Source organism: Thalassophryne amazonica, chromosome 3, assembly GCF_902500255.1.
Source record: "Thalassophryne amazonica chromosome 3, fThaAma1.1, whole genome shotgun sequence".
Taxonomy (NCBI): Eukaryota; Metazoa; Chordata; class Actinopteri; order Batrachoidiformes; family Batrachoididae; genus Thalassophryne; species Thalassophryne amazonica.
Genome location: NC_047105.1, coordinates 117,190,969 through 117,212,653, shown reverse-complemented (window position 1 = coordinate 117,212,653; position 21,685 = coordinate 117,190,969). Strand labels below are relative to the sequence as shown.

General features: G+C 43.9%; 1 protein-coding gene across 1 annotated transcript in view; it reads left to right on the top strand.

Moving 5' to 3' along the window:
* Positions 1–6,663: 6,663 nt before the first annotated feature.
* LOC117507494 (fibulin-2-like) overlaps positions 6,664–21,685 on the top strand; it is a 173,815-nt gene continuing 158,793 nt past the window's right edge. The window contains exon 1 of the mRNA XM_034167369.1: positions 6,664–6,837. Within this exon, the coding sequence (XP_034023260.1) occupies positions 6,825–6,837 (13 nt within the window). The 5' untranslated portion in view covers positions 6,664–6,824. The remainder of the gene's footprint in view (positions 6,838–21,685) is intronic.

Genomic DNA, 21,685 nt, shown 5'->3' with positions numbered 1-21,685 from the left:
CCTCTGCTGCATGAAGACAGGCAGTATATATGCAGGTAAGCAACATGGCTTTGACTATAGCTTTAGTTGTAAATGTTTCTTGGAGGGGCAAATGCTGCACATGGGACGTACTTGGATGTTCCAACATGACATGATCCAAAACACAGGCCAAGTCAATCTGTCACTGGCTACAGCAGAATAAAGGAATGTTCTGAAGTGGCCATCTCGTCTCCTGACCTCACTATCATTGAGCCACTCTGGGAAGATCTCAGACACCCATTCATGCAAGACAGCATGAACATTACAGGAACAATTACAGGAACTGGAGGCTTTTGCCAACAAGAATGGACAGCTTTACCATCAGAGAAAATAAGAGCCTTTCCACACTACCACAAAAGACTCCAAGCTGTCATTGACGTCAAAGGGGGCAATACAGCGGTATTAAGAATTGGAGTATGTTAGCTTTGATCAGGGTCTTTTGGGTAGTTTTTGTTGTCATTATGATTTTACACAGAGGAACACAGTTTGTTTGAGAAAAATGCTTCACACCAACAACTAACCATGGAGGAAAAAAAAGGGTTTAGTGTTATCATTCATATTCTCTGAAAAATTGTTGGGAAGTGTAGTGACACGGAACCACAACAGGGGGCGTAAATGAACGGACAATAGAAGAGTTAAATTTGAACACTTTACTGTGTGAATGCCACAACCACACACAGCAGATTATAGAATAAATACAAAGTCAATGGATAAGGTGTTGTGTGGGCAGGCTCGACGATGGAGACGCCCGTTTAGAGATGAACCGGAACCACACGATTTCCTCCGCCACCGAACCCGAAGGATACTGGAGCTGCCAGGTCCCGGAGTCCCCCAGGTGGCCACCGCTCTCCGCATGTCGGATCTGGTACTGCTGGCGAAGAGCAAAGACAGTCAAGTATGGGTGTGTTACACCCAGTAACAACAACGGTGGGAATTCCACCTCCACCTCTAACACACTCGTGCAGCTCCTGTCTCAAACACTTATCTGACGGAAAGCAGAGCGAAGCAGTCCGCGGCCCATGCCGGTCCTTCGGGAGACAGCTGCAACAATGTATCTACTGGAATCAATATTGGAATATTCAGGCTGAGAGTATTACCTCCGTAGGAGAACGATATCTCGCGACGTGGTGGAGGTGTCATCCTGCTTTTATCCGGGTGAAGTGCCGATGATCGGTGACAGCTGTCATAGTTGATGAGTGACAGCTGTCACCTCGGCTGTTCCTTTGAGGCGGCAGCGCCCTCTATCGTGCCTGAAGCCCGCACTTCAGGCAGGGCGCCCTCTGTGGTGGGCCAGCAGTACCTCCTGTTTCTGGCGGCTCACACAACAAAAATGGCCCAAAAAAAAAAAAAAAATCAACAGTTTCTGCCAGGCAGAGATGAGACGAAATCACATCAAGTCACTCTCAAGTCATGAATCAGCAAGTCCCAAGTCAAGTCTCAAGTCATAATTAAAACCAGTTGTTTGCAAGCTAACTTGAGACTTGACTTGGGACTTGCAGATTGATGACTTGAGAATGACTTGGCAAACCTTTGAGCACAACTGGAATTGTGATGTTAAAAATGCAGAGCTAAGTACTATTCGGTACCATAGTGTGAACTCTATCTAGGACCATAATAGTCTTGATGAGATCAGGTCACACTGTTGACCACTGTTGGTAGCATCACTGATGTGGATGTATGATGTTGCATAGTCTAGGCTGTTACTGCAAAATGTTCTCATATATTTCAGATATATATTTTGAAGAAAACAATATCATCTTATGTGATGCTTTTTAGATAAATATGTAAATCCATTCTTTACAAGTGAAACTGTCACGTTCAACATATTGTTCTCATAGCATGTTATTATTAGAGTAAATGACTGGATTCCCTGATACCTTGCACATTCCTGCAGATTCTGCAAGTGTTTTATATCCTGTGATTGGTGGCAGCTTGCAATGCAACCAAAACTGGGTCCCATCACTTTGTTTACTGAAGTAGCTCATGTTAGTTGTTATCAGGCTTGGGGAGTATGGATACATGTAATGGCGTTACGTAATTAGAATACAAAAAAAAGGTAACTGTATTCCGCTACAGTTACAGAAAAAAAAGGCATATTCAGGATACATGTATATATTAGTAAAAATGGGGATAGTTTGCAGGGATTACAGTTTTAATGCATTTTATGATATTATCTGTAATATAATATTTTTTATTCTTTGAAACAAAAACCGTCCCTCATGGACAGCGACATGACATCTCCTAACCGAGGCAAAATATTGATGAAGTACACGGATGTTAAGCATTTTCAATGGAGATTCGCGACTGAACACACTCAGGAAAATGCTCACAAAATACATTTTAAAATGTCATTTTGGATATTGAGCCAGTAAATTAAATTACATTAAATTATGTCAGGAAAGTAAACTTACTCTGACACACACATTCCCAAATATTAGTGTTGAAAGTTACACGGATCTGCGCTGTTCAAGCTGCTGAGCTGAGGCGTCCTGCTGCAGCAGCTGCTGTGTTCAACGCAGCGCGGCTCCTAAAACCATTACAATACATTATATATATTATATTTTTAAACAATTATCCTTTATTGACCGAGTTTCATTCATGAAGTCAGTGGTGTGGGTACACATCTCTATGTGTGGGTGTGACTGTGAGCGGCACAGCACGGGTCATTATAATCTCATTATTTTAAGGTGCAAATTAAAAAAAATCCCCAGTCTTGTCGAACAGTTTTAATCACTAACGACAAGTATTTTAACTAGACATTGGTCTAGCAGTGGAAAATATCAACTAGACATAAGTGAAGAGTTAATGGTCCGTGTCATCGGGCGACACAGGTACGGCAGGAAACATACAGCTGTTTATCATCCAAATATCACGGACAAAGTGACAAGAAGAACCAAAACCACTTACTTATGGAAGGAAACATTGTCTCCCTTGTTCCTCCATTTGTGGTTTTGCCAAAATGCGTAGCTTTTCCACCTGTTTCTTGAACTTCCATGCACGCAAATCACTAACTTGCCCGGAATTAAAATGGCGACCACGCCTCCTTACTGACAGGATTTACTTAATCGTTTTCATTATGCTTTTGTTCTTATTTTGAAAGTTCAATAAGTGGACTGATATGTTAAACATGGTATAAATGCTACGTGAAAGACTAAAGTAAGATAATTTTACTGAACAAGTAGCAGACCTTTTTGTTTTGCATATTATTCTGCAAGCCAATTTTAATTACAAATTCATCCGCACACGCCTGAGTTTTCATTATCCTTCATTTGGTTTGGCATTTTTCTGAAAAATTTAGCAGGTGAACACTGGGTGTGTTTAAAACAATATTGTGGATGCTCTTAATTCATAATGTGAAGCATGCCATGTAAAAGAAAAAAGTTTTATTTTTGCTTAATAAACTGTACTATGTAGTCAAGACTATTTCTATTTAGTTTCTTTTGTCTGTATTAGCATATTTGATATTGGAGTAATCCAGAAGTAATAGAAAGTAATCAAATTACATTACTTTAATATTATGGTACTTGGATTATGTTACTGTCCACATTTTTCAACAGGTAACTAGTAATTGTATCGGAATACATTTTTAAAGTAACCCTCCCAACCCTGGTTGTTATACACCTGAATGTGGTGGTAACATACGAGGTCTGTGAGAAAAGTATCGGACCTTTTTATTTTTTTCAAAAACCATATGGATTTGAACCACGTGTGATTGCATCAGACAAGCTTGAACCTTCGTGCGCATGCATGAGTTTTTTCACGCCTGTTGGTTGCGTCATTCACCTGTGAACAGGCTTTGTGTGAGCAGTGGTCCACCCCTCTCGTCAGATTTTTATTGTGAATAAATGTCTGAATGATTTGAAGCTTTGCTGCATCAATTTTTTTCCAGAAACTGTGAGAGACCTCCAGGTGGACACCGTTTGGAAAATTAATATGGCTTTCAGGGACGATTTTATGGGGATTATACAGATTAAGGAGTGTTACTGCCTCTTTAAGGATGGCCCACAACTGCTGAGAGCGCGGCGCACTCCCAGCGCCGATCGACATGCTCAAACAACCAGATCATTTCCAATGTGAAGGTTTTGTTGATCCGGGACCTCGTCTGACTTTCATAAAAACGCAGGAGACATGGACATCAGCACTTTTTTGACACATTCCACTGTTACAGGAGTTTTTTCATGGAAAGAAAAGTGGAGGGACGTGCCACGGAGCCGTTCATTATGCGGCACAAACCACCTCCGTGTTGGTCTCACAGGACGGCTTTCAGGTGGATTTCAGATGGATTCCGGTTGCTTTTCAGTCGTGTGATTATCCGATTGTGATTGTGCATGAGCTGGACATGCCCGAACATGTCCTAGAAGGCTTCATCATGGCGTTGCTTTGCGCCATGCGGCTCCACCGCGACGCGCGGAACTCCTCCGCATGTCTGTCTTAATGTGCTGATGTCCATGTCTTTTCACAATTCCTGAAAATTGCTGAAAAAGTGCTGATGTCCACGTCTCCTGCCTTTTGTGAAAGTCAGACGAGGTCCCGGATCAACAAAGCCTTCATGTTGGAAATGATTTGGTTGTTTGAGCATGTCGATTGGCGCTGGGAGCGCGCCGCGCTCTCAGCAGTTGTGGGCCGTCCTTAAAGCAGCAGTAACACTCCTTAATCTGTATAATCCCCATAAAATCGTCCCTGAAAGCCATATTAATTTTCCGAACGGTGTCCACCTGGAGGTCTCGCACAGTTTCTGGAAAAAAATTGATGCAGCAAAGCTCCAAATCGTTCAGACATTTATTTGCAATAAAAATCCGACGAGAGGGGTGGACCACTGCTCACACAAAGCGTGCTCACAGGCGAATGACGCAACCGACAGGCGTGAAAAAACTCACGCATGTGCACGAAGGTTCAAGCTTGTCTGATGCAATCACACGTGATTCAAATCCATATGGTTTTTGAAAAAATAAAAAGGTCTGATACTTTTCTCACAGACCTCGTACACTAACACCTCTAACACACAGGACACAGTTCTATTATGATCCCCCACGATCCAGAAAAAGTGCAGAAATGGCATGAAATGGCTTACTCCTGCATGTCTCCGATCAAGATGGCTTATAAAGTGCATACCTGCCAACCCGATTGAAAACTAAAGTACTGCTGCGCTCTCAGGCAGAACTGTAACAAATGCTGCTTTTGGTTAACATTTTTACCCCAATGGAAGACAGTCAACCAAGTATCAAGCTTATACACTAGGTCTACCTGCTTTTAAAGATGTCTGAACATGATTGCAGCTGTTAAGACTACAAACACCCGGAAGTGACCACATAATGACGATTTGTCGAATTAGGATGAAATTTTTGAATAGCTTGAAAATTTCACCCTTATTTCAAAACTGGTGCTGCTGATGGCTCTAACTACTGTATACCAAGTTTTTAAAAGATTGACAAAGATGGCTCAAGGAGTTACTGAGATGCTTCAAAACATGCCCAGATTTGCTATTCGGGATGAAACCGAAAGGAACGGTGCTCTGTGGAATAGGGGTATAACCAGGGTTTAACTGAACCATATTGAATTGTTCTGGTGTGAAAATGCAAATAATTGCATCAGCAAGGATAATAAATGCTTCGAATTATGTGGCTGTTTTTGTTGTATGTGTGTGTCAGTGTTGCACAGAAGCAGTGTTGCCTGAACTCCATGAAGGAGAATGGATGCATTTGGGTATGATATCAGCTAGAGATGGGAAATCATGTGAAGTGGACGATGAGCACCAGTGCCCAGATGACTCCAATCAGGCAAGTTGAACTTTGCAGCTCCATCACCATGAAAACTTTTCCAGCAATGTGGTCTTTTTTTAATTTCTGCATTCAGTAGAGAATGAGAGGAATAAAGAATGATTTGTTGGCAAATAGAATGCACATTTGCAGCCATCAAGACATATAACAAATACTGCATTGAATAAAAGTTTCTAGAAACTGTAGAATTTGGCTTGCTGAAGCAGTGCAGGTTATTAGACCCATCAGCAACAGGGAAAATGGCTCCTATATTTTGTTAAAGCCATGCTGAAATCTGAGTATGTGAGTCCATTCAACTGTAATCTCTTTAAACACGCTCCCGGAGCCATTATTAGTAAGAGTTTGGTATGTATGCCAAGAGTAGATTTTTTTGGTAAAGTGAATCAGTTGGTGAATTTATTGGAGAGCAGGTAGAAGTGTATGACAACAGTCATTTTTTTCATGCCTCCTTCAGACCTCTGAATAGTTCCATATGAAAATTGTCCCTTTCCTCAGAATCAGCTCAAATTGCATTCCAAGTTTGTCCAAAAGGAAGCCCAGTGGTTTCAGGCCCAGAGCCAGCCGTTCATCTGTAGCAGCTGAGGCTGAAACTTTATGACAGGTCATTGTTTAAAAGAATGAAAACATATGAAAGCTGAACTTTCTTTGCTTGATGCGTGGTTCGGCTATGAGCGCTGTACACAATCCTTTGCAGATTTTTTTCTTCTCAAGGCTGAAGGAGCTTGCCTGCCTGTTTAGTTGTTACTGCTCCCCCTCCTCTAGTTAAAGTGGAGGGTAATAAAGAGGGGTGGTGATGAGAGATGGAAGTGCCCCCTGGTGACACAACACTCTCTGCTGTTGTGTCTGGTTTAGCAGGTGTGCTGCAGCTGCTGTGCCCTCGGCCTACACGTGCGTAGGGAAGGACTTAGCTGTGATGCACACCGGCACCTACCATACCCCTGTGGACACGTCTTCCTTGCCTGCTGTGAAGAAAAAGAAGCTGTAAGCCAGTTACCTCTGAGGAGGAGGCAGAAGCCCAAATCGACCGCTATGCCCACAAAAGGTATCTGTTTCCTAATGTAGCTTTCACTATCATGGAACCTCTATTAAATCTTGTCTTTTTATGTGTCATAAACTAATTGCATCATGAACCCAAAAGGCCATTTAACTGAGATTATTCAAGATTTGAAATAATAATGGAGTCAGTCAGTTAGACACAGTAAGTCCACAAAGTAACAGGCTGTACATTCAGGTGACCATATTTTGATTACTGAAAACCAGGACACTTGGACTGGCAATGAGAAACTTGAATACGGGTCAATTTAATGGCCCATTGAAAAATAATGAAACTCAGGACATTGTCATAGCTTTCTAAAAACAACCTAGGACAGCCAGGACAGGATGTGAAAACAGGACATGTCCAGAGAAAACAGGACATTTAGTCACCCTACTGTACATGTAATAGACAAATCCTCCAAGACGCCACCCTTATATTTCTGATAAGCTGGTTTGAAGGTCAAGTGGGTTGGTTCTAAGTATTGCTTAATTTACGGCCATCAAATAAGCATTGACCCATGAGAAAGACCAGCATGATCTTTGTGGGACAAATGAAGCTGGAATATACCCATATATCTTGAAGTTGCATGGCTAGCTAATGGTAACAAGCTAGCTAACTTGGCTTTGGGTGATTTTTGGGGTGCAGTGGGATTAATAACTGGTGGCTTAGTTGCAGGTATTGAAAAATATGACCATCATATAGTTTTGATGACTGTGGCACTGTCTGTGTTGCTACGATTACCAAGCTAACAATACCTGCTAATGTGCTACCATAGAAATCAGCACTGCCAACCGTCCCACACTGGGCGGGACAGTACCGGTATTTGCCCCCTGTCCTGTATCCCGCATGTGTGTGAGGGACGCCCATTAGTCCCATATTTGTGTGGGTCCAGGCACGCCCTGGACCCCCCGAGTTACGCTTTGCACCCTTTGCGTGCGCAGCCATGAGTAGGTGTTCCACATTAGTAAGTTCAAATGTTGGCAGGTATGACAAATTAAATACTAAAATTTTACTCAATCTTTCAACAGACTTTTGGCCTCTCTGATACCCTGCTTCTCGCCGAGTGAATAGAAAATAAGAATGAATGACTTTCACTCAGTGGAAGCACTGTGCCACACATTTATTGGATGGTCTTACAGTAAATTAACTACACAGCATGGATTTTATCTCAGATATTTGTAACAGAATGCTCAAAAAGGGCAAAACACATTGGAGTCTGCTCGCAGATGGCTGCCTTCACTTTGCACACGAGCTGTCACTAAAATCAACCACACCCATAAATATTCATAACTTTATGGCTTAAAATAGTTTCAGAACTATTTGGCAACTCCATGCAAACTAATGCACATTTAGACACAGGTGAGGGCCAATAAACCTCTTATTTTGGGCCATGTTCACATCTTTTAATATGCCAAATAAATAAAGGCAGATAGGCCTTCCAGGTTGCTCATAAAGCCGTGTTATTAATCACAGGATGCTTGTGGCCACTGGAGGCACTGTTGTTACAACAAAATCGATGACAATCATCTGGCTCATATTTGAATTAGAAAGAAGCAGTGGTGGGCACACTTCCGATAATCCAATAACAGATAATTATCGCAGATAATGTTTTTATTATCGGATTATCTTTTCAGATAAATTTAAAAACCATCATCGGAGTAATTATCTTCCGATGAATTACCGTCCAATAACTTTTAGTACTAAACTAAGATGAACAGTGAAAAACATTTTTAAAACTGTTAAAGCTGTTGAGAACTACTTCTTAAAAGTTTCCTAATAGGCATGTTGTTCTACTCTCTGCAAACAGAAACCACTCTATTCTCTATAAACAAAAGAGAACTGGTAATCAAAAAAAAGTAATTTCCTTTAACACCATACTAATATAATCCCAATGTCACCAAGTCATCCAGAGGCATACATGTTTAATTTATGGTTCAAATTTTAACCACTCATTTTAGACAAGTTATTTAAAATTATCGTCATGTCTGAAGATTATAAAGTGAAAATATCAGATATATGTTTTCGTTTTAAAGTAATGTACTAATTTTTAAGGTTTTGTGAGCACATGCTGTGCCAGGCAGCAATGCATTATGGGTAGCATAAGGTAATCTCAGACGTTCACGACAGGACAAATGCATTTCAGACACTCTGTTCATGGTCCACAGATAACAGCATTAACCTCTAGTGCCTAAAACTCTCATGAATATATTCTCTGGGTTATAGACGTTAGTGTATTTGCGTTTGTTAAATTCCACGCATCTTAAATGTAGCAGACACGGGTTATCTGGAATTTTGTTTGACATTTTTTCAAGGCCGCTACTGCCATCTACTGGCCAGGAGTGTTCATGGCAGTATTAAACATCTGGGTACATAGCTGCTCTCAAAGTGTTGTTATTGTCCATTGTCCAGGCACTTTTGTGTGCATATATTTGTTAACTTTGTATTCTAAAACTACGGTTAGAGGTAATTCTGACTCCTTATCGGTCCACACGAATGAGGTTGGCGCCATGTTTTTAGTTTTTGTGGAAGTGACGACAAGAGAATAAGGCTCCTGATTGGATAGAATTTTAATCAGTACCGCCACCCAAAGGTTTGGCAGACTAATTACAACACATTTATACGGTTTGATGTGGATGGATTTTTTTTTTTAAACGACGTAGTGTGGATGAAGTTTTTTTCCCCAAACTGAAAGGGTAAGATATTCGGTTTTACAAATACCCGACAACATGTGTACATGGCCTTATGTCTGTGAAAGGCACTATATAAATAAATTTACTTACTTACTTACTAATACTGAGTGCACGTTTGACAACATCATAAAAGTTTTAAAACATGCAATTGCGATGACACTTCCAGGGCTCCGTAAAAATGCCTGCTTTTACAAATAAAAATGGAATATTTTACAAAAGCACATTTATCTTTAAACCAACACACAACACATGTCACATTAACGTGTTGGTTTACATAATGGATTACTGAACCAATCACTGTTTAGCACTTTTACCCAGAATGCTTTGTGGTCTGTGTTTGTTACAAAACCTCAGAATTAGTGCCTTATTCAACATTAAAAGATATATGTTGTATTTTAACTTTGTACAAATGACAGACTTGACATTAATGAAGTTATTCTATCAGTATTTTCAAAAAACCATAAGTTAGTATGACTTTATTTTTCAAGACCTCCGCCTGACCGGAGTGTTGAAATTGATAGGGTGGTGTCCTTATGGTTGCTCTCAGTGTGTCTCTGTTGTGTGAGTGTTGTTGTAAACAAGAGCTTCCAGTAGAGGCAGAATGTTGAAAGAAAAATTATGATTAGTAAAGAGTTGATTTGGGGGGTGCTCTCAGGATTTGTCTGTGTTGCTTCCTGCAGGGGGCAGCATGGTCAAACATTCTTGCTTATTCTTTAGGTCTTCTCCCACTTTTGATGCTTTCAAAAGCGATTGTGTTAAAAATCAATTTCAGCTCTTTAGTAACTGTAAATGTCCCATAGACTTCACCGGAAGTTATTGGTTATCTGTAACTTCCAATACATTTTTGGGTGGTTTATCGGTTTATCTTTATCATCTTATTATCTGTTATCGAAGTTAATTTTTTGGTTATCTGTGCCCACCACTGGAAAGAAGTACTCAGGCACGTTTTTGAAGAATTTTGAGAACAAAATATGAAACAACTGTTTTTTGTCTCTTTTTTATTTTCAGTATTACTTCATTGTTTTGTTTTTTACTCACTTACTCATCTTCAACAGCTTATCCGGGATTGGGTCGCAGGGAAAACATTTCCAGCAGGGGACCCAGATTTCCTTTCCCGGGCCACATCATCCACCTCTGACTGGGGGATCCCGAGGCGTTCCCAGGCCAGTGTGGAGATATAATTTCTACACCTAGTCCTGGGTCTTCCCTGGAGTCTCCTCCCAGCTGGACATGTCTGGAACACCTCCCTAGGGAGTTGCCAGGAGGCATCCTTACCGGATGCCTGAACACCTCACCTGGCTCCTTTCAACGCAAAGGAGCAGCGGCTCTACTCCGAGCTCCGGACCTTATCCCGAAGGGAGACACCAGGCAACCAGGCAGGGGTCTTCAACTCCAGTCCCCAAGGACCGGTGTCCTGTAACGTTTAGAAGTGTCACTGCTTCAACTCACCTGAGTCAATTAATGAGGTCATTAGCAGAACTCTGGAGAACTTAACTGCATACTGAGGAAGTAATTCACCCATTTGATTCAGGTGTGTTGGATCAGGAACACATCTAAAAGGTACAGGACACCGGCCTTCGAGGACTGCTGTTGAAGACCCTTGTCCTAAGGAAACCCATTTTGGCTGCTTGTACCCACGATCTAGTTCTTTCAGTCATGACCAAACCCTTGTGACCATAGGTGAGAGTAGGAACGAAGATTGACCAATAGATTGAGAGGTTCGCCTTTTGGCTCAGCTCCCTTTATGACACAACAGTATGGTAGAGAGCAAGCAACACCGCCCCTGCTGCGTCGATTCTCCGGCCAATCTCATGCTCCATTATCCCCTCACTCGTGAACAAGACCCCAGAGGTACTTGAATTCCTTCACTTTGGGCAAGACCGAATTCCCTACCTGGAGTAGGCAATCCCTTGGCTTCCTGCTGAGAACCATGGCCTCGATATCCTGTCCATGAATATCACAAACAGGATTTGTGACAAGGCGCAGCCGTTATGTTTTTTAATCAACTGAAAAAAGTCAGGTTAACTTGTTGGCTTAAAAAAAAACAACAACATTAAAGTACTATACTGCACGGCAGCAACACATGATTATTTTAATTTACATTCAATTTATTTATTATATTTCAATTATTTGATTGCTTATATGCAGAAAGCACAAAACTAATCAACAAAAGCTCAAAGATATTCAGTTTGCAGATCTATGAAATAAACAGTAGAAGTAAATTCAAACCTGAACAAGCATTGTGAGAGACTAATTAAAGGTTTATCTTGACTGCCAAAGATAAGATAGACCCGGGTTCGAATGTCTCTTATGCTACCTTTCTGTATCTTTTAACAAGACACTTAATCTGCATTGTCTCAGTCCATCAGCTGTGAATGGGTACCACCTTTGACTGGGAAAGTAATCTGTGTCAGACTGGTGTCCTGTCCAGGAAGCGTTATAGGCTCTCATCTACTTGATGCTATGGAATCCAGAGATAAGCACTGGCACCAGAGGGCCTCTGGGTCTGTGTAGGACTTCTTGACTGATAGAAAATAAATGATCAAAACAGTTCAACTGATTATTGTTCTTTTGATTGCCAAAACAATGCACTGCTGTCTCGCTGCTATGTATCTCCAAATGTTGCTAGTTAACTGGTTTCTTATTTTGTGTAATATTTTAAAGTTGGAGACATTTTACCCAGAATGTTTTCTTTCTTTTCTTTTCTTTTTTTCTGGTGAGAGGCCCAACTAAATATTTCTTGTTTTAATAAAGAGGCTGTGAGTCATAAGTCTGAAAAAGTATCTTCCATGGAAATAATTACTGTCCATCACTGGAGTTCTGCTTAAATGTTTTCTCCCAGCAGCTCTGCTTTCAGTGTGATGGAAATGGATGTTAAAACATCTTCAGCGTCTGTGATGTATGCGCTTTCATTTTAAAATTAGTTTTTGCACAGTTCACATTTCCACATCAACAGTTCTTCAGTACAGCAACATAATCACAAATTACTCATCACACTTGTGTTCTCTGTTTCTTATTGGAACTTAGATACTGTTTACATTCACAATTGAATTCCATTCGGTCACAACACTACATTCAAAAGACCATCCCCTCCATCACCTCAACAAAATTAAAATGGCATAAAATGAGGACCGACAATAAGAAATCAGGTCAAGTTTGATGAACCAGATCAATCTAAACAGCAAATTTGTTTTGCCTGTGTAATATCCCACAGACATGTCTGTTATCTGCTGGATGGTGAGTGAATACTTGATTGATGATGGATTAGAAGCAGCTGTGGCTGTCTGTGAAAGAAACAGACTTTTCGTCACAAAACCCTACTAAATCAGAGAATCAAGCCATTACTTTCTTAGTATTTCTCAGCAGTTACATTCTAAACCTCAAATAGCACAAGCAAATAGCCTCTCCAGGAACTATCACCTTATTGTTGGTTTGTGTGTCCTTATGAACCTAAGAGCTGTGTTGTCTAGAGCCCTCGTGCTCCTGTTAGAGTCTCGCCTGGCAAATTGGCTAGGTGAGGGGCCAGACGAAGAATCGTTCGCAAAGCTTCCATGGACAAATGACACAGAGGGAATGTGACCCAGCCCGGAGGAAACATGGGGCCAGGACAGGATGGAGAGCCCATCAGCAAGTGCCTGCTGGCCAGGTTTGCCACTGAGCTTGGCTGAGCTCAGCTGGAAGAGGCAATGTGGACTTTCCATCTAAACCCTGTGGGTTCACCACCCACAGGGGGAACCTCAGGGGTCGGGTACGCTGTCCCATGGGTGGCAGGGAAAATGCCTTGATGGCAGCAGAAGCTAGCTCTGGGGGAGTGGAATGTCACTTCCCCAGAGCTTGTGCGGAACGTAGAGCACTACCAGGTAGATCTGGTGGGCCTTGCCTCCAGGCACAGCCTTGGCTCTGGAACCACTCTCCTTGATAGGGATTGGACCTTATTCTAATGTGGAGTTGCCCAGGGTGTGAGGTGCCAGATGTGTGTGGGGATACTCACGAGTCGAACAGCAGTTCGGAATATTTGGCCTTCTTGGAGTCACTGGCTGGAGAGCTGTCAAATGATCACCATCTGGTGGTGAGTTGGAACAAAGGGTGGGAGAGGACTTTGGACAGACCTGGTAAGCCCAAACGGATAGTGTGGGTGAACTGGGAATGTCTGTAGGCACCCACTGTCTGAGAGATCTTTAACTCACATCTCCAGTTGAGCATTTCTGGCATCTCTGTGGAAGTTGGGGGCATTGAACCAGAATATTTGAAGTTTACATTGTTGAAGCTGCAGCAGGGAGCTGTGGACTGAAGGTCTTAGGTACCTCAAGTAGTGGTAACCCTCGAACACCATGGTGGACACCAGTGGTCAGGGAAGCCCTCCGACTGAAGAAGAAGTCTTTCCAGGATATGTTATCTCAGAGGACTCTGGAGGCAGTTGCAAGGCACTGATAGGCCCAAAGAGGGGCAGCCTCTGTTATGGGTGATGCAAAGCAGTGGGTGTGGGAGGAGTTCGGAGCAGCCATGGAGAAGGACTATCAGTCAGCACCAATGTGCTTCTAGAGGACAGTGCAGCACCTCAGGAGAGGAAAACTGGGAACTATCCAAGCTGTATACAGTAAGGATGGGACTCTATGGACCTCAACTAAAGAAATAATCAGGTACTGGAAGGAACACTTTGAGGAACTCCTGCATCAGACTGGAGCACCCTCTGTAATACAGGAAGAGCTGGAAACTGATGGGGGATAATCATCCCACCCATGCACACAACAAGCACCAAGAACCTGCAGATACCAGTTGGCAACATGAGAGATGCACTAATGAAAAGAAATCCCACTACCCTGCGCCCAGCAGAAGCCAGGAGGAGCCTGGCGAGAGATGAGGGGGAAGGAGCAGAGAACCCAGCAGAGGTCCTGGCTCTGTGAATGCAACAGTGACACATGGAACTCCATTCACAGTTATTTATGACACTATTGATCTTTGTAGGTTCAACAATCAGTATAATCAAGATCACTTATGTTTTGGTGTTGATGCAAATCTTGGCACATGACCGAAGCAAACATCATGCCTTCTTCTGTGAATCTGTGCAAATATGTGGACTGCACTTCTGAGCTTCTGTACAGTCCACATATTTGCACAGATTCACAGAAGGAGACCTTCTATGGCAAAGTAGACCGTAAACCGTTTGAATGTTCCAGCAAAATGTTACAGCCAAAATGCTGGTGTGATCTACCCCTAAAAGATTTGTCAGTGTTCCTGGTTTAAGAGATGTTTCTTTTATTCTTAAGGTTAGTCCATGATTATGCACTTCTTATTTGTAAAAGGTTTTATTGAGGCATTGAAGAAGGTAATCATAGATTTCCTTGGTGTTATGCAAATCAGAAAAAGTTTTATACTTATGAAGAGAAAGATTTGGTCGAGAGAAAGTGGGCACATTTTTCATGTGCTTGTGTATGTCAGCAGTTATCTATGTGTTCAGTTGGGAGTTCCAAAACACAGATGCTTCAGGTTGATTGGTCAGCAATTGTGTTACCTTTCCAAATAATGGGAAAGGTTGTGTGCAAGCAATGATGAATCAGGAACAGATGGTGGCTCAATCTGCCGTACCAGCACAGGCTAGCAAAGTTTTCCTCTGTTTGTGATGCATGAAGCACCTAATGCTGAGACATTTTAGCAGTGAGGGATCTTGTTATTGTCCCTCAATGCAAAAGTTGTAGTGTCCACTTTTCAAGCCATTAAATCATTGTTCAAAGATGTTGACCACTTCTGTCAAATGCAGTGACCTTCAGTACCAAAACTGAAGGCCAGCAAAAATATCTGTTCTTCACTGATGAGATCAGGAGCCTGATATTTGGACCAATGAAGTTTATTCTTCCCCATTAGGGGTGTTGAGGAATCCTTGAGCATATGTCTGGAGGTGTTGCGCTTTAGTGCAGCAGATAACAGAATATTTACAGAGGAATCCTTCAAATGGTGACACAGGCACCAAATTTGGCAAAAGTACACCTAAGATATTACTTTTCGACGGTCCACTTGAATTTTCAATAGGCGGCCACGTAGGGGTCAGTTGAAGAATTACATAGGGGTCAAAATATAAAAATGCTCCATATTGAAAATTATACCACATTATTTGTCTGATTGTAAAGATTCCACAACGGTATAGTTTGGACTATCTATGACTGAATTCTATTGAGTTATGGGGTAAAAACAACAAGAATGGTGACAATGTTCAGTATCAGTTTGTACAAAAGTTACAGTTGCTCCAGTTTTGGTCAAAGGTGATGCAAATTATTGGTTGAGTTAATAGGGTTTCAAAAAGGAATAATTTGCACCATGTATCATGCTTAGTTATTACGTTACGGGGTAACATGTTACACGTCATAGAATTCAATGGACGTCAACATTATTTGACCTTTACTTTAGAGACTAAGTATTCAGCACAGTCAAAATTATTCCATTTATTAATCCAAGTAGTTCAATCAACTATTTGCACCATTTTTTACTAAAATTGGAGCAACTTTAACTTTTGACCCCTCGGAATGGTGAGGGGGAGTGCCAGATCTCTGGATCTCCAGAGGGATAAAGCCCCATTTATTTTTTTGTCTAGATTGCAGTGATCATTACCACAACCATCAACAGGTCAGCTGTACTGTACATATGCAGCTGGTAATTCACGTTCATAACAACAAAATAACTGCCAAAACTCCAAGAGCACCGGTCCACTGCATCTGAACACATCGGTATCTTTCAGCTGTAAGATGCGCCATTTGCAGATGAGGTTACATTAATAATGCTTCATGATTACATTAACGTTGTCTTCTATAGTGATTCTGGTGAAATGTTTTGTAGATGAAACCCGATTTGTTCATTTGCCTAATGTTCTACATGAATTCCACACATGGATTTTGGTTTTCATATAGAATAGAATAGAATAGAATAGAATGTTTTTGTTACGTCCAGCAAGAACATAATAAAATCATTGCCGTTTATTTATTTGTCTGTCTGTCTGTCTGACTGTTAGCAGGATGATGTCAAAACTACTGCACAGATTTTGATGACATTTTTACCACAGATAGATATTAGGCCATGGAAGACCATTAAATTTTGGAGGTGATCCGGATCCGGGATCTGGATTCTGGATCAAGTTTCACTTGATATAGGCTCTGAAGGATTATTGTTAGTAGGAGTACATTAAAACTACTGCATAGATTTTGGCAAAGTTTTCACCAGAGGTGGAACGAAGTCACTGTCAAGTCATTCTCAAGTCATCAATCTGCAAGTCCCAAGTCAAGTCCCAAGACAGCTTGCAAACAATTGGTGGTCATTATGATTTGAAACTTGACTTGGGACTTGCTGATTCACAACTTGAGAGACTTGGTGACTTTGTCCAAGCTCTGGTTTTCACCACAGATACATATTACAGGGGATGGAAGACTCTGGATTCTGGATCAAGATTTCACTTTATATAGGCTTTGAAGGATTACGTCAACACTACACAGATTTTCACCACATTTGCACCACATATACAATACATGGGCATGGAAGATTCCACTGAATTTTAGAGGTGATCCAGATCCAGATTGGCAGATGTCAGAAATCTCTGATTGCTCTTATTTGTCATTGTGCATACAAGCACAACAAAATTAAAAAGTGCAATCTCACCTCAGGGTGCATATGCACATAATAAGTAAATACTAAAATGATACTAAAATGACTAAAATGATACTAATACTAAAAATACACTCAACAAAAATATAAATGCAACACTTTTGGTTTTGCTCCCATTTTGTATGAGATGAACTCAAAGATCTAAAACTTTTTCCACATACACAATATCACCATTTCCCTCAAATATTGTTCACAAACCAGTCTAAATCTGTGATAGTGAGCACTTCTCCTTTGCTGAGATAATCCATCCCACCTCACAGGTGTGCCATATCAAGATACTAATAGGCCACTCTGAAAGGTGCAGTTTTGTTTTACTGGGGGGGATACCAGTCAGTATCTGGTGTGACCACCATTTGCCTCATGCAGTGCAACACATCTCCTTCACATAGAGTTGATCAGGTTGTCAACTGTGGCCTGTGGAATGTTGGTCCACTCCTCTTCATTGACTGTGCGAAGTTGCTGGATATTGGCGGGAACTGGTACACGCTGTCGACGCGGTCCAGAGCATCCCAAACATGCTCAATGGGTGACATGTCCGTTGAGTATGCCGGCCATGCAAGAACTGGGACATTTTCAGCTTCCAAGAATTGTTTACAGATCCTTACAACATGGGGCCGTGCATTATCCTGCTGCAACATGAGGGTATGTTCCTGGATGTATGGCACAACAATGGGCCTCAGGATCTCGTCACGGTATCTCTGTGCATTCAAAATGCCATCAATAAAATGCACCTCTGTTCTTCGTTCATAACAGACGCCTGCCCATACCATAACCCCACCGCCACCATGGGCCACTCGATCCACAACATTGACCTCAGAAAACCGCTCACCCACACGACGCCACACACGCTGTCTGCCATCTGCCCTGGACAGTGTGAACCGGGATTCATCCGTGAAGAGAACACCTCTCCAACATGCCAAACGCCAGTGAATGTGAGCATTTGCCCACTCAAGTCGGTTACGACGACGAACTGGAGTCAGGTCGAGACCCCGATGAGGACGACGAGCATGCAGATGAGCTTCCCTGAGACGGTTTCTGACAGTTTGTGCAGAAATTCTTTGGTTATGCAAACCGATTGTTTCAGCAGCTGTCCGAGTGGCTGGTCTCAGACGATCTTGGAGGTGAACATGCTGGATGTGGAGGTCCTGAGCTGGTGTGGTTACACGTGGTCTGTGGTTGTAAGGCTGGTTGGATGTACTGCCAAATTCTTTGAAACGCCTTTGGAGACGGCTTATGGTAGAGAACTTAACATTCAATACACAAGCAACAGCTCTGGTTGACATTCCTGCTGTCAGCATGCCAACTGCACGCTCCCTCAAATCTTGTGACATCTGTGGCATTGTGCTGTGTGATAAAACTGTTGTGTGGGCCGCTGAAGAGGAAGTACTGCTGGCCCACAACCACCAGAGGGCACCCTGCCTGGAGTGTGGGCTCCAGGCACAAGAGGGCGCCGCCGCCTCACAGTAGCAGCCGGGGTGACAGCTGTCACTTATTACCTGTGACAGCTGTCACCAATCATCTGATCTTCAATCGTATATCAGCAGGACGACATCTCCACTTCTTTGCCGAGATATTGCTATGCTTAGGAGGTAACGAGCTCAGCCAATCAAGTTGTCTTTTCGACAGAAGAATATTGTTGCTTTGTGTTTTTTGACAGCAGACTTTTCGACGAGAGGTGGAGGTGGATTTCCCACCATACGTGTTGCTGGGTATAAACACACCTACATCTAACTGTTTTTGTTCCTCGCCAGCAGTACCAGATCCGACAAGCTGGAGGCAGTGGCCACCTGGGAGTTCGGGACTTGGCGGCTCCAGTATTCCCGGGGTTCGGTGGCGGAGGAAATCGTGTGGTTCCGGTTCTGCTTTGGACAGACGTCTCTTATCTTCGAGCCTGCCCACATGACAGGATATCTCGGCCAACGTCATGGACCCCGAGGGGCGTCAACCGGCTGTTGAACGGCCAATGGAAGAGCAGGGCGCACAGGCGTCTGCAGGAGGCATGATCGGTGAGTTGCAGCGAATCCTCACCGCTTTTACGGCTCGGTTGGATCTAATGACCGAGCAGAACGTTCTCCTTAACCGCAGGGTGGAGGCTCTCGCCGCGCAACAGTGACGTTCCACAGGTCGTTCAACGACCCCTCCCACCTTCCCCTGAAGCATACATAAGCCCTCCAGAGCCGTACGGGGGTTGTGTGGAGACGTGCGCGGACTTTCTTATGCAGTGTTCGCTCGTCTTCGCACAACGTCCCGTCATGTACGCGACTGATGCCAGTAAGATAGCTTATGTGATTGCTCTGCTTCGGGGTAAAGCACGCGCCTGGGCTACGGCGCTCTGGGAACAGAACTCACGGTTGTTATCAGCATACACTGGGTTTGTGGGGGAGTTCAGAACAGTGTTTGATCACCCTAACAGAGGAGAGACCGCTTCAACAGTGCTGCTGTCAATGAGACAGGGACGCGAGAGCGCAGCCGCTTATGCAGTCAACTTCCGCATCGCGGCTGCGAGGTCCGGCTGGAATAACGCTGCGCTCCGCGCCGCCTTCATAAACGGACTGTCGTTGGTCCTGAAGGAGCAGCTGGTAGCTAAGGAGGAACCGCGGGATTTAGATGGGCTTATCGATCTCGTTATACGGTTAGACAATCGGTTGGAGGAACGCCGTCGGGAGCGAGGCGAAGGACGTGACCGGATACGCGCCGCCCCTCTCCCTTCCGGGTTCGAAAAGGGGCCGCCCTCCCCACGCTCCACAGCCGCAGCACTTTGTGGGGAAACAGCTCCCCCTGCTGCCGTTGTTAGGGAAATGCACAGGGCCAAAATGGGGAGGCTGATCCGTGGAGAGTGTTTTCTCTGCAGCTCAACACACAGAGAGACTGCCCCAAACGGCCAAAACGACAACACTCGCCCTTAGAGACTGGGCTAAGGGGGGGTCAAAAGATTCAAGTAAGACACACACAAATTGCCACACGACTCCCAGTCACAATCCTGAGCGGGGATTTAACCCTTCAAGCCCGAGCACTGGTGGACACGGGGTCAGAAGAGAATCTGCTAGACAGCAGATGGGCAAGGGAGGTAGGGCTCCCTCTGGTGGTGCTTCCTTCGCCATTGCAGGTGCGGGCACTAGATGGCACCCTCCTCCCTTTACTCACACACAAGACACAACCAGTAACTCTGGTGGTGTCTGGAAACCATCGGGAGGAGATTGAGTTTTTTGTAACTCCTTCTACCTCCCGCGTGATTTTGGGCATCCCATGGATGTTGATGCACAATCCCCGGATTGATTGGCCGTCTGGGGTGGTGGTTCAGTGGAGCGAAACCTGCCATCGGGGGTGTTTAGGATCCTCGGTTCCTCCCGGTTCACAGGCTAAGGAGGAGGTCAAAGTCCCTCCCAATCTGACGGCAGTGCCGGTTGAGTACCACGATCTTGCTGACGTCTTCAGTAAGGATCTGGCACTCACCCTTCCCCCGCACCGTCCGTACGATTGTGCCATTGATTTGGTTCCAGGCGCTGAGTTCCCGTCCAGCAGGCTGTACAACCTCTCACGACCTGAGCGCGAATCAATGGAGACCTACATCCGGGACTCATTAGCTGCCGGGCTGATCCGGAACTCCACCTCCCCGATGGGGGCAGGTTTCTTTTTTGTGGGCAAGAAAGATGGCGGACTCCGTCCATGCATTGATTACAGGGGGCTGAATGAGATTACGGTTCGCAACCGATACCCGTTGCCATTGTTAGATTCCGTGTTCACCCCCCTGCATGGAGCCAAAATCTTTACTAAGCTGGATCTTAGAAATGCGTATCACCTGGTTTGGATCCGGAAGGGAGACGAATGGAAGACGGCATTTAACACCCCGTTAGGTCACTTTGAGTACCTGGTCATGCCGTTCGGCCTCACCAACGCCCCCGCGACGTTCCAAGCCTTGGTTAACGACATCTTGCGGGACTTCCTGCACCGATTCGTCTTCGTATATCTGGACGATATTCTCATCTTTTCTCCGGATCCTGAGACCCATGTCCAGCATGTACGTCAGGTCCTGCAGCGGTTGTTAGAGAACCGACTGTTTGTGAAGGGCGAGAAGTGCGAGTTTCACCGCACGTCTTTGTCCTTCCTGGGGTTTATAATCTCCTCCAACTCCGTCGCCCCTGATCCGGCCAAGGTTGCGGCGGTGAGAGATTGGCCCCAACCAACAAGCCGTAGGAAGCTGCAACAGTTCCTCGGCTTCGCTAATTTCTATAGGAGGTTCATTAAGGGCTACAGTCAGGTAGTTAGCCCCCTGACAGCCCTGACCTCTCCAAAAGTCCCCTTCACCTGGTCGGATCGGTGCGAAGCCGCGTTCAAGGAGTTGAAACGAAGGTTCTCTGCTGCGCCAGTTTTGGTGCAGCCCGACCCTAGCTGCCAGTTCATGGTTGAAGTGGATGCCTCTGACTCAGGGATAGGAGCCGTGCTGTCCCAGAGCGGAGAAACCGATAAGGTCCTTCACCCGTGTGCCTATTTTTCCCGCAGGTTGACCCCGGCTGAAC